Below are 18,411 nucleotides of genomic sequence, written 5' to 3' on the forward strand. Positions count from 1 at the left end.
CTTCGGCCGCCGCACGCTGCACGGGTGGGAAGCGTACCTGTTGTTCGAGGCCAACATCCCGGCTCCTCTCGACATGCGCGCATGGCCGGGGGGTGGAGGCTCAGCGCCGGTGGCGTCCCCATTCCCCCGCTGCCCGACGTCAACGCGCGCGCCGACTACTTCGCCGACGAGGTCGACCGCGTGCGGGCGTCGCTGACGGAGGAGCAGCGCGCCCTCCCGCAGTACGCCGCCGACAACCATGAGGCGTGGGCGGCGTACTTCCAACACCGGCAGGCGCAGCAGCTGGCCTCCACCAACGGGGCGCCGGTGGTGCGGGGCACCAAGAACAGCGAGGGGCGCCGCCTGTGGTGGGGCGCTCCCGGGCGCTCGCTTCACGCCGTTCTCCGGCACCTCGAGGGCGGCAACGACCCGCCGTTGAGGTACCCTGCCGCCCCGACCCCGAGCGGCGGCCAATGGATGCCGAGGAGGACGGCGGCGTCCTCTTCTTCCTCCTCCTCTGGGTCTCCGACGCTGTTCAGCGTCAAGGCCGAGCCCGCGGAGACGCCGCTCGGTCGGCGCACCCGCAGCGCCGGCATCGTCATCAACGAGGGCGGCGGGCGCGCCTCCTCCTCGGCTCCTCCCCGCTTCGTCAAGCCGAAGACGGAGCCGGGGCTCGCCGCTGTGAAGACGGAGCCCGGGCTCGCCGTCGTGAAGCCGGAGCCAGGACTCGCCGCCGTGAAGACGGAGCCGGGGCTCTCCGACAAGGCGGCCATGAAGTGGGCGCGCGAAGACTGGCCGCGCACGGAACTGGAGCGCCAGTGCCGCGCCCTAGAGCAGTTCGCCGCTCGTCGCCGCGACCGCGACGAGGGAGGCGTCTTTGTTCTCGACGACGACAGCGACGACGACGTGCCGCCACCGGTCCGCCAGGGCGCCCCCGGGCAGGGGTCCAGCAGGGGCGGTCGCGTCAAGGAGGAGAAGGACGACAAGGACAACGGCGATGGCGACAAGTTCGGCGACTTCGCCGCGCTGAGCGCGTTCTTCCTGTAGTCTAGGGCTTTGTTTTTTAGTAAATTTTATATTTGCTATGTAAAAACTGTTTAAGTCGCCGAAGTTTATGCCCGTTTGTCGAATAATAGCCGAATGTCTTTTAATATAAAATTAAAAAAATCCTTCCGGGACGACCCTGGGGCCGGCGGCTGGGAACCCGTTCGGCCCCAAGCCGATTTTTTCGCCGGGTCGTCCCTATGCGGCGATTTTTCGAGCCCCTGCAGGGCCAACGGCTGGAGATGCTCTAAGCATACGTAGATTGATCGGTTGTACTGGTGGGTGGTGGCAATGGCATAGCCTTGGGAATGAAAGTACTGCCGGAGCAGGACACAGCCAGTGACACTTGAGAGCAACACTTCTTTTTTAGAGCGTTTGTTTTCCACAATTTCTTCTTTTTCTTGTTTAGAGCTGACTGAGCCTAGCAGCGCCGTGGGCCATTTTGGGCCTGCCAGCCATCCGCCAGCCTTCTAAAGTTTCAGCCCACGAGAATCTCTCTTTTTATAACAGCCCACGAGGATCTCCAGACGGAAAACGGAAAGCTCACGCGCTCTCCACTAGTGGGAGCACGTCTCGCATCACCCGGATCCGCTCCGCATTTCGCCTTCCCTCCCCTCAAATTCAAAATCCCCACCCCCCCACCTCCCCCTCCCGTCCCCGCACCATGTCGCCCGCCGCGGCCGTCGCCGGCGCCGACGAGACGAGGCGCCTCGCGGGCGAGGCGGCGCGCGTGCTCGACGAGTGCCGCGCCTCCCTCGCCGTGCACCCGCGCAAGCTCCGGGAGCTCTCGGCGCTCCGCGCCTCCTCCTCGCCCGGCGGCCGCTTCCTCCCGGCCTTCTGTGACGCCCTCACCCCGCTCTTCGAGGTCCTCCGCCGCTCCCCCGCCTCCGACCGCGTCGCGCGCTTCGCGGCGGCGTTCGCCTCCTCCTCCGCCTCCGCGGCCGCGGACGGCACCGGGTTCCTCGAGGGTTTCCTCCGCTTCCTCCTCGTCGCCTCCGCCGCGGCGCACCGGCCCGCGCGCTTCCGCTCCTGCCAAATCATATCTGAGGTGCGGTGGGGAAAAGTCGCGACAAGTTTCCTCCACGTTTAATAAGAAGAGTACTTCATTTTCCTCTAGATGCGTGATTTCGTTTTGCCTAACTTCAGTTTTCATTATAGTATTTGAGGAGCTTGTATAGTTGCTGTTGCAAACGTGGTTAATGATGTGTTCCATTCTGTACCTCTTAGCCTGAACCTAAGTTCGATCTGGTTATCTCAATTTAGTTCCAGTGTAAAACGTTCGTTAAAAGTTAAAAACCCTGTGATACCTGCTTCCGCCATGCAGCTTTGGTTACAGTGAATCGATCCATTTCTTTCTGCGTTTTAATTTGCCGGTGAATGAGAACGTAATCTGAGCAATTCTTAGTTCAGGTAGTTTCAAGACTACCACGTTCGCCTAAATTACTTACTTTCTGACATTGACAATTCTTCTCGTAGATTATTATGCAATTACCGGATGATGCCGAGGTGAGTGATGAGATTTGGGATGAAGTGATTGATGCCATGAAGATTCGGGTTCAGGATAAAATCCCTGCAATTCGAGTTTTCTCTGTTCGTGCATTGTCTCGTTTTGCGATTGATGAAGAGGATGGTGGCATCATCGATATTTTTCTTGAGACCCTAGAAAAAGAACAAAACGCTGTATGTCAGATCAACTCAGTACCCTTCATATTTATTTTAGGTTCCTTGTTATTACATCTGATGGAGGCTTTCTTTGATTTGTGAAGGAGGTCCGAAAGACAATTATTTTGTCTCTTCCACCATCAAGTGCTACACTGGAGTCAATCATTGAATCAACGATTGATACCAGTGAATCAGTTCGGAGGGCAGCATATTCTGTGCTTTCAACTAAATTTCCCCTCCAAAGTCTTAGGTGAGCAATTTTTTCCACGTAGAAAAGCCAGTTGACCAATGCCTACATATGAAATGCACAACCGGTTACCAATACCAAGTGAGTGAATTGATGATTTTCTTTTGGTTCAGCATCAAGCAGAGGACAACTCTCCTTCACAGAGGCCTCTCAGATAGGTCTACATCTGTGAAAAATGAATGCTTGAGGATGCTGAAGGAGGAGTGGCTTGTAAAGCATTGTGGTGGAGATGTCATCACGCTTCTCAGGTTTCTTGATGTCGAGACTTATGAGTTAGTTGGAGAATCCGTGATGGGGGTGCTTCTGAAGGATGGTTCTGTGCGAGTTCAAGATGGGCAAACTATCAGGCAGTACTTTACTGCAAATACCGAGGATGCTGGTAAATCTGAACAAAACCGCATGCCTTTTATGTTGCAGATTTCTGTGAAGTTTAATATGATCATGCTGAAAACTGAATTTCCGAGAAGCAATCATGTGGTTGCAGTTGCACTTGAATGAAATAAGTAAACCTGAAACAAAACAATGAAAGCGACAAACCAACGGCTAAACTGTATTTTCCTATTGTCAAATCGACTTTCTAGTACAGCGTGCATATAAATTATGAAGTTCATAAAGTTTGTCATTTCCCATAATAACTTTCTGCTACTGTTTAATATCATCATCTACACTATATTTGTGCAGAACAAGTTTCCAGTATCAAGCTCATGGAGGCTGAGGTTGCTCTTTACTGGAAAGTCATGTGCATGCACTTGCAGGCTGAAGCTCAGGTAAGCATCAGTCATTTTAGCTTTGCTATGCACCACAATTACTGAACAATTGTTTATGGCACTCCTGCAAGAAGATGGTGCTGCATGTTTATTTTCGCGATAAAACGCAAAAGCACTTGCGTTTTGTTGAAGTGTATATGTGGATTACCTAGCCCTTTCCATCAGTTCGGACTTTGGGTTGCATTGGCTAGTGCATGAAGCTTAACATGGTATCAGGGCCCGTAGTCTTGAGTCCAAGTCCTGGCTTTCGCAATTTATCCAAAAATTGCTGCTGCCCCCCTCTGTGTCCAAGTATAGGCCTCTTGAGCCATACCTCTGAGTCTATTCACGTGTTGACTTCCTGCGTCACACGTGAGAGGGGATGTTGAAGTGTATATATGGATTACCTAGCCCTTTCCATCAGTTCGGACTTTTGGTTGTGTTGGCTAGTGGATGAAGCTTAACACGTTTCATTTCATTGGAAAGTTAGAGATGTTCATATACACAGAGAAAGGTTCAGAAGCCTTGATAGAGGACATCCCAGTGCCTGGGCAGTAGCACTCTCAGTCCTAAGGCACCAGCTCTAGCCCAGAGTCTCGTTTCCTCCTTAATCCTGGCCACCACTTACACAACCATTGTGCCATACTTTTCCCACCTTAGGGCGTGTTTGGTTTGTTTCTAGTTTGACTTAGCCAAATCTTGGGCAAAGAGTTCGGCAAAGGTTTTGTTGCAACCATGTACCTCTCCTTTATATACTCATTTTGTAGCCAATTTTTACCACAAATGTGATGACCAATTTGGCCACCACAAACACTGGCTTGGCAAACTTGTGGCACTGAAATATGTAAACAATATGAAAAGCAACCAAACATGCCCTTAGTAACTTGTGGTATGCCACAGCTAGGTGTTTAGGCATGCCAAATTTACTGTGGTGAACTAAATAGCCCTGTTACGTGTTTTAGCACATTAAAGAACTATCCTTCCAGGATTGAACATATGAAAAGAGAAATACATTTAGCTTTGTCTCAGAAATACTTCAATAATAGAGAATTAAGTCATTGCTCTGTATCATTGCAAATATCAGTGGTGTCGGAAAATACCATCAAGTGCCACTGACATGTGTCTACAAGACTCAACTATCAGTATTGTGATTGCACCAAATGACCAAAGCTATAAACTGGAAAATACCGTCCAATACGAGGATGATAGTTTGAGCCTGGGGCTAGTGTCCACCTGCCATATGGCACAATCGATAGTATTCCAGCTTGGTGATCTTTTACGGTGATAAATAAAAAATATTGCCCTTCATCATATTATAGTTTCACTGGGTTTTGTAAATATACTACAATGTGGGTATAATTATGTGTTGGAGACGGCATCTATGTCCATGACATTGTGACTGGATGGAGTAACATATAAGGCCTCTTTGATTATCAGGATTCGAGAATTGCAATAATTGAACGAATGTGTACTATTGCTATGCATGGAGTCCTGCAAGATTTTTTTTGCACCATATGAGAAACAATGAAATATTTCCAAGAGGTTTGATTTACTAGAAAATTTCCTATGAAACGCAATGCAGCAGAATCATTAGGAAAAAAATCTATAGGAAAACTTCTAAGGATTCCTATCCTTCAAAATTCGTATTAATTTCCTTTGAATCAAATAGGCACTTTTAGTTTAATATGTGCATATGGCTTGGTTACAGAAATGGTCCAGTGCAAACATCATTCATTGTATGTCAAGGTTTCCCTACATGTTGTAATATCTCATGAACTATTGTTATTTGGAGGTGATGAAAGGACTAATGGTGCTTGCAAGTGCCAGCTTTCCATATTGTTGTTGGACGTAGTTTTGAGCAAGTTTTAGGAAACATACTTTCTTGTAATCCTGAATCCAGCAAAGGGTCATGGTTATTCTACTGATACTGGCTTGTTCCTCGAATCAATATACAAGTTCAAATAAACATCAATGTTTTTTTTTTGGTTAGTGAAACACTGAACAAGATTACTAGAGTATTAAGGCCCAGTAATTATTCTTCAGGTCAAAGGCTCAGAGGCTGCAACAACTACAGGGACAGAGGCAGCAGTATATGCTTCTGAGGCGTCGGATAAAAATGATCTTCTTGATGGTGTCCTTCCTAGCACAGTTGCTGAGTTTGTTGATTTGGTAAAAGCGCACCTTTCAGCTGGTAAGCAAGAATACTGATTGTACTTTTCAGAACCAACCAGTTAGTGAATCTTCAAGAGACCGGCTTAACCGGTCCAACCGCGGTTCAAATATATTATTGAATTTATTTTTAGAATAATATTCTATCATTTTCAAGCTATTCCCTGGAAAATACCTATCATTTTTCCAGTTGAACTGCCAGTCCGGTCTGATTTTTACAAATATGGTTACAATTGGCTAGCTTTTCTTCAAGACAACAGAAATGGAGCATTTTCTCACATGTGAAAATTGATTTCTTGACATGTTTATTCCATTTCAGGACCAAATTATCACTTCGCGTCGCGGCAACTATTATTGCTTGGTGGAATGCTTGACTTTTCCGATAGCATGAACAGGAAAGTTGCAAGTTCATTTCTGTATGAGCTTCTGAATAGACCACTTGAACATGAAGTCGATGAAGATGGAAACCAGATCGCCATTGGTGATGGTGTCAGTCTTGGAGGGGACCTGCAGTGGGCCAAAGCAGTCTCAGAATTGGCTAAAAAGGTTCATGCTTCTATTGGTGAATTTGAAATGGTGATTGCCACTGTCGTTGAAGAACTGGCTAGACCATGCAGGGAGAGAACTGCTGATTTCATGCAATGGATGCACTGTCTGGCGGTGACAGGTCTTCTTCTAGAGAATACTTCAACCTTACGAAGCCTGGAAGGCACGGCAATCCGACCATCTGAAGTGCTTCAGTCATTGTTGCTTCCTGCAGTAAGTCTGATTGTTATGCAGTCCCCTAGGTGTATAGCTTTATAATATTTTGCAGCTTTTCTAGGTACTAAGTGCATGTGTTCTTAAGGTTCATCAATTGAGTGTGGGTTCTAAATTTGCTGCCCTTGATCTTACATCGTGCAGGCAAAGCAGAAACATGTTGACGTACAGAGGGCTGCTTTAAGATGCCTTTGTCTTTTTGGCTTGTTAGAGAACAAACCAAGTACAGAGTTGGTGAAGCAGTTGCGTTTATCATTCATCAATGGGCCTGACTTGGTTAGTGCCATGGCATCCAAGGCCTTGATTGACCTTGTGTCTTGGCATGGTCCACAAGAATTAGATCAAGCCATTGGAACTGAACCATCTGATGCTAATTATGAGAAGACTCAGTTTGCTCCTGTGGACATCTCTGATTTGAATGATGATGATCTAAACGTTGGAGTTCTTAGTATTCTGTTTTCTGGATTTCATAAAGATGACTGGGAGTTCAGCCCAGAGGGTGATAACCATGATAATGTCCCGACCATTCTTGGTGAAGGTTTTGCAAAAATTCTTCTCTTGAGTGAGAACTATCCAAGCATATCCGCAGACTTGCATCCTGTTATACTAGCTCAACTTGTAAGATTATATTTCCTGGAGGAATCTAAAGAACTCGGAAGGTCAATTACTCATATTTCACCCTTATTTTTTTCAGTTATTTCTCACACACCCTGACATTTCTTTCTTTATCCAGATTGAAACAGTGTCTGTCTGTCTTCTTTCTCCATTATCCATCCCTTTCAGAGAAGCACAAGGCAAGTTGATAAAGATATTGTTCATGTTTTCCAGGATATTCTTTCAAAAAAAGGATTTCAAACTAAAGTACTGACAATCTTTCCTTTTATAGAGATGTGTCTCAAGTGCATTTGTACCACTCATGAGAGCCATGTGGCCAGGTATCCATGGTAATGCTGGGGGTAGTGGACCTGTTGTATCGAAAAAGCGTAAACAGGCAGTCCAGGCTGCCCGTTTTATGGTTCAAATGGTACAAAGTCCATTGTTTTCAACGGAAACAGCAGAGCAAGCTTGTATGAGTCCTGAAAGCCTTTCCAGTTCACCAGGTCCGTTTGTCAATTATGACATCAGTGAGGAAGGGCTTGCTATCCGTATTGCAGTGGAGGTACTGTCAAGAGCTCTCTAAACCCTCACTTGCTTCTATAATTTTGTTGCGACTTTGTGATGCACTGTACAAATCATCCATTTCACCTGTTGTCTCATGCACATTGCACCAAATTCTCTGGGAATAAAATCTATCATGAGTTGTGTGTGAGAACTGACATCAAATGCTTGGAATATTGTAGGTAGGAAATAGCCAAGACAAGAAGAGCGCGCCTATGAAAGCATATGCCTTGGCTTTGTGCAAGGTTGCCGTGCTTCTAAGATTCCGGCAATCGGAACAGAAGGCCATCAAGTGCATGAGAGGACTGGTGAACACATTGGCTGCTTCAGCGGCTTCTGACAAGGACCTTATGAAGGAGCTCGCTCAAATGGCATCAAGGCTCAAGTCACTTGATGAGTCCCCGGAGGAAGAACTGCCGCAAGATCAAGCCGATGCCATATTCGGTATGTCGAACAACTCGCATCACACGCAGTAACAGATGTTCACATTCCTGACGATTTGCGTCATAACCTGGGTGTCTTATTGTTTCAGAGCAACTAGGATTGGCTGGTGGCGTCAAGCTTGACGCTGCCAATACAGTGGTGCCACCAACGCCAGCACCACCTCGGTCAGTCCGGGCTCCTCCAGCCAGGAGAAGAGCAAGGCGGGCGGCATCGTCTAGCGATGACAGCGAAGCGGAAGCCGAAGGAGAGAGCTTGGATGTAACATCGGTGAGCCAGGTCCCGGCCACTCCCAGCGTGGCCACGGCACGCGCTCAGAGAGCAAGCAAGACTGCGGCCCTGAGCAAGTTCAAGTCTTCTGTGAAGCCTTCTCTCGAGGCTGCTTCTGACAGTGAACAAGACGAGATGTCCGGACTGACAACTGATGAGGATCCGTCTGATGATTCCGACGACCCTGACGAGGAGGAGTCTTAAGTTCTTGGGAGCTGAGGTATCTGCTGGCGTTCTTGACCGGAAGAACCCAGCAATTGTTATTTGAGGTATGCAGGGTGACACTGCCACTATGTATTGTTTCTTTTGAACCAGTAGATCATGTATTCATGTGCTCTTCAGCTTGCAAAGCTGCAAAGATTATGATTTGATTGTGTGCGTAGATTCGATTCAAGGATCAATGAGATTGTATAAAGAGCTCTACTTGAAAGAATGTGCTCTTTTGCACTATTGTTTGTCAAATTTTTTTTTTTCAAATTTGGTGTCTACACACTGAAATATAATAAAGTTTGACAAGAACACCTTATCCAACCGATCGATAGGCCATAAACATGTCAGCTCTTACCGCAGTATTGCTTCCAAACAGCTCCGGTCCTCCTGTCCATATGAACTTTTGCACGCCTCCAAATGCTCTAACACTGTAATTTTGAAGGCAAAATGTGCGTCAAGCCTGAATAACCCTTCGCTCCTGCCCACGTGCGAAACTCCCATCTAGGGTTTCTTTGCCGCCGGTGCCGCCAGTCCGCCTCATCTCCTATGGTCCTTGGACCATGGAGGCATGGTGGATCCCGGCCTTTGCTGGCGGGAGGGCTCCGTTTTTAGATACTTTTTTGAGTTTTGTTAGGTTTGTGTCATGCTCAAGAAGACGAGGCCGACGGCTTCTTGAAGATGGAATAAGGTCCTCCCCGCCTAGCCCCCGTCCCGGTGATGTTTCAAGCATCGTCGGAAGGCGTGCGGAGGTTTGTCTCCGACGGATCTCATGGGATCCGGTTGGCGTTTGTCTTTGGTGGATCCGACTGGATCCGGTCTTCGTTCGTCTACGTTTGTGTGTCTGCAGGTTGGATCCTTCCGGTTTGTGCTTCTCTTCATCGGCGGCAGTTGTTGTTCTGGTGCGCTGGTCCTATGATGGGGTCTTAGACGACGACTTCCCGACTGTCTACTGCAACAATGTTTGCCCGGCTCCAACGAGGGAGGGGCGATGACGGCAGCGCGCCTTCGGCTTGCTCTAGTGCTTGTGGTCGTCGTTAGGTGGTCTATGGACCTGGATGTAAATTTTACTTCTAGTGTTCTTTGTACTACCTTGACAGTTGATGAATAGATCGGAAGTTTTCTCGAAAAAAAGTTGATCTATGCAATTTCGTCTCCGAACTCTGGGTGGCATCATGCCATCATCTGACCATCGCCAATACCTACTGCCAATAATTTCTGCATGCTCAATGACAAGTGGGACACACCCTACATTTCTCAATCTATAGGATTTCTAGGGATTGAAATCCTTAGGAATTTCCTATGTTGGCCCTGTAATTCATAGGATTGGATCCCATAGGAATTTTTCCTATGTAATCTTTTGTACTACATTTTATGGGAAACTAACATCCACTCCATTCTATAGGATTTCTAGAGGATTGAAATCCTTAGGAATTTTTCCTATGTTGGCCCTTTGATTCATAGGATTGGATCCCATAGAAATTTTTTCTATGAAATCTTTTGTACTACATTTCATGGGAAATCTACCATCCACTCCGATCACTTTTTACATTTCCTTTGTTTTCCATGTAACATCAAACCCTCCTTGCTAATCTTATAAGATTCAAGTTGACATGCCACCCCAATCCTATACTTTTCCTATTCCTATATTTTCAAAATCCTACGAATCAAAGAGGCCCTAAAGGTCAGTAGCAAAAATCCTGGCCCTGAAGGTCAGGCCATGCTACGGAAACGTGAATGGTCGCTTTGTCAGGCTAGGTGTAAAGGTCAACAATAATCATTGAATGGAGTAGCTTTTACTGAATAAATGTTGTCTCACAAACCCTTCTTGATACAAACAGATTGCCTACGCTGGACTGAACATGGGATAGCCCTTTTCTTCCAGATTCAGACTACTTGAACCATTATAGTATCATCAATCATCAAATTATCAATAAAACATCAGAAAAAACATACTAAAAGGCAACAGCCACCGAAAACAAATGGTTGCTCAAGCTGTTAACCACCAATTACAATGTTACTGCTGGACTAGAACTAGGAACTGCAGTTCAAATCTACGGTTTTCCAGCTTGATGTAAAAGACATGTAACATATGTGCACACAACTGGGAGAAGACCAACGGCAACTCGGCAGCAAACCACACATAAAACAAGCTCAAATTCAAAGCCTCAGCCAAGCTCCAGGTTCAATGTGATAAGATGCAGCATCTTAGTCGACATTCATTGCTCCAGAATGATAGGTGTCCAGCTCCTTGTCCAATTGGTCAGCCGATTTCACCGATCCCTTCCGTACATAGACGCCACGTCCACGACCTCGACCAAAGCTGCTACGGCCACGGCCACGGCCACGCCCACGGACCGATCCTCCTCTTTGAGCAAAACCGTTGTTGCGCTTCCACCTTATAAGGTAAACACAATGTGTTAATCGAGGTTCAAGGTAATAAATAATTATCTTACAGATAATGATGTATGGAATCTTTTCACAGAACTATGATACAGAAACTTTGCCTCCCAAGACAAGAAAAATAGCGCACACGACCAACAGTAAAATATATTTGGCTCTGCTATGCACAGGCAACAATCAAATATGTGTTGTAGGCACATTGATACACAAAAAAACATTTGGCCCTGCTATGCACAAGAAACAACCAAATATGTACTGTAGGCACATCATATGGCAATCAGCTTTTTAGTTCGAACTGCACCATGTATGATTAGTTGCCAGCTCCTACCATGAACTACAACATGCATGAAGCTCATCAATACATCTAGAAATATCTAGCACTACCACAGAAGGTTCAGAAAGATGTCCAGACACAAAAGTTGCCACCATAGCATATGAAGTCACAACACCAGGGAACAAAATTTCACATGTTGTACAGGCACACAAGGTTCATAACAAGCACCTGTTGGCAGACTTTAATCGATTGCCATTTGAGTCAAGGTTGTGTGCTGGTCATAGGAGGTAAGGGCACTACTCGTATTTTTATCCAGCAAAAGAAATTATGAAAATATTGAATCATAAGAGCATACCCAGGAAGGAAACTAGACGAGTCAGTCGCACCTCGACCAAACCCATTTGGACGGGACCTGAAAACATCATGTAGTCAGAAACAGAAAGGCAGAAATTTCAAGCTACTATAATGTGATTGGTAAATTTAATGAGCATGGATCCTCCAACTAAAAGATGCACTTGCAAAAAGAGCCATACATCACAACTTCTCTCTGTCCTCTTCCTCTTGCGCCTGAAACAACATTAACACGAGGTGCAGGAGCAGCAGCTAAACCCAAATTTGCTCCAATCATTTCAATCTTCATTTCTTTCCCATCAAGGCGTACATTATTATATCGTTTCAATGCTTGAACAGCTTCACTCCTCCTAGTGAATATCACCTCAGCTGAACCCTGCTCAAGAATATCCATAAAAAATATGACCATATAATATTCTGGCATGCTTTCCGCAAAAAAATATTCTGGCATGCAGTATGACTTTTTCCGAGCAAAGCTGTAGAGTAGGACTACCAGAATATGCTCTATTTTATGGCCTGTCATAATTTAATAGAGGCACCAGCACTTTCACTAACGTTTCGCAGGCAAAGGTAAATATTCAAAAAAGATGAATGAGGTAAACAAATAATGCTACTACTTAAGATTGGAGTATTAGGTTAAATAGGTTGCCCAATGACTGTCAAAAGTAAGAAAGTAAAAAAAGGGTGTACCCACTACCCAGTGCTGAAAGCTCCCACAAGGTGGAATCTTAGGAAGAGAATTTCTAGAGAGCCTTACCCTTGCATAGTAATTCTGCAAGGAGGCTGGGTTCAAACCACAGGACCTTCAGGCCACAAGTGGAGAGACTATTGATAGTAAGATTATATAAAAAAAAGAGGCTGTTCACACAAAGCTTCTGTGTGTCAATACTGTCATGTATGTTTTGGAGCAGTGAAGAGCTTAGTTCTAAGGTCAAAGGTCTAAACTAGCAATAAATCAAAGCCACATTCAGCTTTGGGCAAGCAACATCAAGTTTGACATGAATAACCATACAAAACATATTGCAGGAGAAAAGGATACCCTGTTATCATTTCATACACTTACAAGAGTAATTGTGTGTGTCATATTATCAGGCTGTGCTGGGCCAAATTCTAGCTTATAGTTGGTAGATCCTAAGTTCATTTCAAACAACCATGCACATGATATGTTCATCATGAATGATCAAGCATATGTTTGGGCAGAAGGCACTTGCTCGTAGCATAAGATTTGCAGAAGTGAGTGCTTAATTGTAAAAACTCGCAGAAGAAAAACAAGCATTCATAAGAGACTTACAGTTGGGTGTCTATTATTGTCATAATGAACAATGCAGTTCTTCAAATGACCCATTTCAGAGAAAAGTTCCTGAAACAGTTGTCGGCAGATAAGATCAGGTCGAGAAAGTCCAATATGATTGAAGCTGTCGGATATTCCAGCATGCATAATATAACAATCCAGCTACCTGTAAATCTTCTTTTGTCACTCCGTAGTGCAAGTTTGAAACATACAGCTTGGTACCAGTTTCTATCCCAGGAAGTCCAGCAGCCACCATGCTATCCTCAAACCGATCATGTGTCCATGCAAAATCCTTTGTTTTGTTGAATGACTGATGATATTCCACAGCATGCACACCCAGATTGTGATGATAAATTGTTAGCATAATCCCCAAAGCTCATCAATCCACAGTATTTTTTTGACGAGTCAACTAGCATCAGCAAAACTATAAAACCATACACCATTGCATAAAATGGGTGCTAGCTGATAGCCCCTGTATGAACCAAAGACCTTATCCAGAGAAATAAGTATCCAACAGGTTAATACATAGTCAATCAGCATGCTGACCATGAGAAGAGACAATGTGTTTTTCAGTTTGAAGCATTAACCAGAACAAACCAACAAATATCTCGCCACAAAATTGTCAGCAGCTAAGGGGCAGTTCTCAGGGCATTTTCAAATTGAGAAACCTCTCGGATCCTCTTTGAAGCTCCACAGTTCATAAGTATGGAAGATATGGTCTGAACTGAGCCCTGAGGCCTGAGCTGTCCCATTTATTATGTTCATAGCCACTTGTCAAGTGTGTATTGTAATTTGGGTTCTTGAGGGTGTACAGAAAAACAGCGATGGTTTTGTGCTTGCCTTGGCAATAGCATACGATGACGAGCGAGTATTGACACCAAGTGGCCTTTGGGAAGGCACTCCCCTTCCACGGAAGGTTCCAGCGCCACGTCCACGGCCTAAACCACGGCCTAGCCTTTGGCCATCACCTCTGCCTGACCTTTGGCCATCACCTCGGCCTCGGCCAACTCTCTGTCCCCTTCCCCTTCCTCTTCCCCTCCCACTTCTGTTCTTAATCATATCATCGAGTGACATATCCAAAGCTGCCTCCATTACAATGAAAACTTGGATTCAATAGGGAGAAAGCCCTGCAAAAAGGACAAAGAAGTTTAATATTATGTATTGCTCAATTGTAGTGATGTGGTGTAAGCAAGCAGAGTAACAAAGATGCACACACAGATATAGAAAAAAAAAACTCAAATTAAGGTCACTGGTTTCTATACTAGTAGAAAAAGGAACAATACTCCAGAAGCAGCAACTCTTTCAAACTTCCTACTACGCTACTATCGTGCTCGTCCGACACATACACTATGAATAATAGGCTTATAAACTGTATTTTCGAAGTTTTCGTCGCCGTTCAGGATGACACTAACAATCAGCTTATCAGGTACACCAGGCATCGGAAAGCAAGTAGGCAAGTAGCCCTTACCAGTAAACATAGAAAGTGAAGTAGTACAAGAAAAGCTAATTTGTAGAACACATCAGGTTCATGAGGACAGACTGGCTAGATCTCTGCATTCACCCTTCTTATCACACTTCTAACGACACAGCAGTCTACACCATGGGCACCACCATAGCGCCTAAGCTACGCAGGCTCACCTAAGAAAATAAATCCGGCGCCCGCTCATGACAATATGAGCATGCACCGCGGTTACCAAGAACCCACGGGATCCCATCGCGCTAGGGCTTTGCGCATGCTAGTGACTCAATCAACGAAGTACTCTAATATTCATACTGATACCAATGCTAGCGTAGTTCCAGAAGGGCAGGGAAGTCACCTCTGGGCCTGGGGGAGCCCTCTAGGGTTCTCCGGCGGCGGGCAGATCCTGGATCTGTGGGGCGGGGAGTTCTCCTCCTCCCGTCGTTGGCAGGAAGCACGGAAGGGGGGGGGGGGGGGGGGGTGACAGGGGCTCGGATCTCTGGGCGGCGGCGGTGTCGGGGTCGGTCTGCGTCTCGGCGAGGTTTGCCGACGGAGGCTCGAGGCGAGGGCGGATGCGGAGTTGGGAGGAGAGAGACGATTTCTTTCTAGGGGTGGAAGAGGAAGACGACTTGGTGCGGGTCCCGGGGGATTGGGTTCTGCTTTTATTTGCTGCCAGGGAGAGGGAGATAACGGATGCCAGTCGGTGGGCTAAACCGCCTCGCCTTGTGTTCTGGCCGGGCTCGAACACGGAAATAGCGAGTTCATCGCTGGTTCCCGCGGCCCGCAAAGTTAGCAAAGTCCTTAACGAGCCTGTTTGACACACTGCTCCGCTCTCTAAAATATAGCTTCGCTCTACAAAAACACGAGTTAAATGGAGTAGCTTGGTGATGCCTGTTTCGCAAAAAAGCATATTATAATTTAGGTCTTCTAGAATAAAACATATATAATTTAGGGTGCAACTTCATGTTATTCGTGAAGCTTTTAATGGGTGCTCCAGAAACTCTAGTCAAAGAGTCCTCGTGGGGTTGGGGAAAAATTACCCACCTCTACATCGGTAAGTGGATACCCCCCCTCCCCCCCTCACTCAGCCAAATAGGCCATGGTTGTTTTCATCAGCTGCATCCAGTGGGAGGTCATAGAATCACCAGGTCGCTCCTTGCATCGCTGTTGATTGGTTACAACATCTATCGGCGGCTAGTAGCACTACTAGGGAAAAACCTTATACACAGAATCTTAGCAGTAGCGCCTGTTAAAAGAAAGCGCTACTGCTACTTACCCATAGCGCGTACAAGACGCGCTACAAATATAGGTGTAGCAGTAGCACATTTTTTGAAGAACGTGCTACTACTAAAATTCCCACACTGTTGCCGGCAAGCTAGAAATAGTAGTAGCCATCTTGGGCAAAACGCACTACCGCTGAGCTAATTGTAGCGGTGTGTTTTATGGAAAAAGCGCTACTGCTAATGAAAATAAAATAAAATAAAATAAAAACAAATAGAAAAGTAAATGAAAATGAAAGAAATAGAAAAAAGAGAAAGGAAAAAAAAGAATGTAAAGAAAAAGAAAAGAAAAAAATAAAGGAGAAAGACATAGCAGTAGCGTCTGTTCAGAACAGGCGTTGTAGATAATATAGCAGCTGCGCGTTTTGTAAACCCCCGCTATAGAAAGGAAAAAGGAAAAAAGAAAAGGGGAAATAAATAGCTACTTCCTATACCAGTAGCGTGTTTTGGTAACAAGCGCTATAGCTAACTTAGCTATAGCGCTTTTTGCCTACCAGCGCTACCGCTACATTTGACTTAACCCCTGCGCGGTTTCTCTCTCCCCCCATCCCCGGCCACCACTTCTCCCCAAATCCCTCGCCAGTCGCATCGTGCGCCGTCGCCCCACTTCGCCGCCGTCTCCTGCCGACGTCGACGCCCTTGGAGCCACCAGAGCTGCGGGCCGTCGACGCCACCGGAGCCACCCCCGACGCTACCGAAGCCGCGCGGCCTCATCAACGCCACCGGAGCCGCCCTCGACGTCCCTGCCTCCCTCGCCGTCACCGGAGAAGCCCTGCCTCCCTCGCCATCACCGGAGAAGCCCTGCCTCCCTCGCCACCACCAGAGCCATCCTCTGTAGGCCCCCACCCCTCATCTCTCTCTCTCATGCATAGCACAAACATTTGACAGAGAACTAGCTAGCTAGGTTAACTACTTTAATTATGTTAATTATCTAGGTTAATGTAACACCCCTAGTGTCATGCTACAGTAACCCTCTGTGATTAAGCTAATCATTTTTTCAAACAGTGCTTAATCACCTTTGTTCAATATCCCATTTGAAATTCCAGTCAATTCAAATTCAAGTGAAGTTTGAAGTTGCTTAAAAGTTGCTGGAAAAATGTTCATCATTTGTCAAAAATTCCATAACAATCATTTGTTAAGGAACACAACATTACTTTTGTGCAAAGATGAGCATTAGCAATTATAACAGCACCAATTCAGCATTTTTTTAATGCTATCCTATTTATGAAAAATACCAAATGAATTATTCTGGTCTCCAAAACATTCGTGGCACTGTCTAAGATCACCAGGGAATAAAAAGGGGCACTTCCCATATTTTTCCTAAGTAAATAGCATGCCCAATATTTTCTTACCCATCTCCGTTTATTAAATAAAAATAGAAAAAATAAAAGAAAAAGAAGAGGTGAGAGAGAGAGCGCGCCCCCTTGCCTCCCCTGGCCTCAGCCCACCAAAGCGGGCCCAACACTTGCCTCCCCCCGGTCGCCTTCTCCCTCTCCTGTGCAACCGACCGGGGGCACGGCCAAGCGCGCTCACGCCCCACCACCTCACCGTCGACGAGGGGGATAAGGATCCCCTCGACGCCTCGGGCTCCCCTCCCACTTGCCCTGCCACCCCACTCGCCCGCTCGCTTCCCCTCGCCCACTCCGCCTCTCCCTCTCCCCACCAGTTCCTCTCGCCCAGATCCGCCACGGCCACCACCGCAGTCGCCATGGCCAACACCGTCTACGCGCTCTCCGCCGTCCCCTTCACCTAGGACCGCGCCAAGGGCTCCGCCGTCGACCTCTCCTTCACCACGACCAGTCCCTCAAGCTCGGCACCCCTGCATCGACGCCGACGCCAGCTTCTTCCTCGGCAGCCACCGGCGTTCCTCTGTGATTCCGGCGCCCTGCTGCTCCTAACCTTCCAACGAGCCACCGTGCGCTCCTACGTAAGCTCCTCGACCTTTCCCCTATGCTATCACCGTCGATCTCGCCCCCTAGTTGCCGTCGCCATTGGTGCTGCCCCGCCGCCATGGTGAAGCTCGTCGCAGTGGCCACCGTTGCCGCAGCTCGTGAGGTTCCCAGGAGCCCAACGTGCATGCGCATGCGTTTCCCCGAGCCCGCAAGCGCCGTTTACGTCCACGCCCGAACACCACCGCTGCCACAGCTTGTCGCCGGCACCACTCCGGCCATCCCCGCCCCTGCTGCTTGCTCCATCGGATGTGCCGCATCGCCAGCTAGCTGTAGCCGCAAACCGCGGGCGTTTTGGTGCCCTGTAGCGCCCGTGCGGTGAAGTTCCGCCGTCGGTTGGGTCGTCGCCGACGTAACTCCGGCGGCGCTGACGTGTCCGGCGTCATTAAGCGCTAATGACGCTAATTAGGATAGCCTGGTGAGAATGACAACCGGGCCCCACCCTTAAGTAAACTCTATTTAATTTTCTGGTAGGATTAGATTAATAACTGTGGGCCCACGTGTCAGCTTTGACTCTGCTGACGTGGCCTTTGACTGGGCCCAGCCGTCAGTGACTGCGGACAAATGACATGTGGGCCCCTTCGACTTTGTTGGCCAGTTAACGGGTCAATGTTGACTGCTGGCTGGGCAGTTAACGGGGCCCATTGTCAGCTTCTATGCTGCTTTGCTGTGTACACTTTGTGTATGCACGTAGCAATTTAATCTTTATTTTCGAATTAGTA

The 18,411-nt window shown here is 47.1% G+C and overlaps 2 protein-coding genes across 2 annotated transcripts; one reads left to right on the plus strand and one right to left on the minus strand.

The window, feature by feature from the left end:
• Positions 1–1,641: 1,641 nt before the first annotated feature.
• LOC109769409 (uncharacterized) lies at positions 1,642–8,925 on the plus strand. Its single transcript, XM_020328156.4, has 12 exons — positions 1,642–2,071; positions 2,500–2,703; positions 2,790–2,935; positions 3,046–3,311; positions 3,614–3,699; positions 5,722–5,869; positions 6,167–6,606; positions 6,751–7,265; positions 7,340–7,400; positions 7,493–7,765; positions 7,947–8,208; positions 8,297–8,925. Exons 1-12 carry the CDS (start codon positions 1,688–1,690, stop codon positions 8,677–8,679), a joined length of 3,168 nt encoding a protein of 1,055 aa, XP_020183745.1. The 5' UTR covers positions 1,642–1,687; the 3' UTR covers positions 8,680–8,925.
• A 1,691-nt stretch (positions 8,926–10,616) lies between these two features.
• On the minus strand, positions 10,617–15,180 carry LOC109769408 (THO complex subunit 4D). Its single transcript, XM_020328155.4, has 7 exons — positions 14,819–15,180; positions 13,842–14,128; positions 13,168–13,311; positions 13,002–13,070; positions 11,893–12,086; positions 11,715–11,771; positions 10,617–11,080 (listed from the first exon to the last, which is right to left on the minus strand). The coding sequence occupies exons 2-7, from the start codon at positions 14,091–14,093 to the stop codon at positions 10,891–10,893; spliced, it is 906 nt and encodes a 301-aa protein (XP_020183744.1). The 5' UTR covers positions 14,094–14,128; positions 14,819–15,180; the 3' UTR covers positions 10,617–10,890.
• Positions 15,181–18,411: the final 3,231 nt, after the last annotated feature.

Source organism: Aegilops tauschii, chromosome 7 (genome assembly GCF_002575655.3).
Source record: "Aegilops tauschii subsp. strangulata cultivar AL8/78 chromosome 7, Aet v6.0, whole genome shotgun sequence".
NCBI lineage: Eukaryota > Viridiplantae > Streptophyta > Magnoliopsida > Poales > Poaceae > Aegilops > Aegilops tauschii.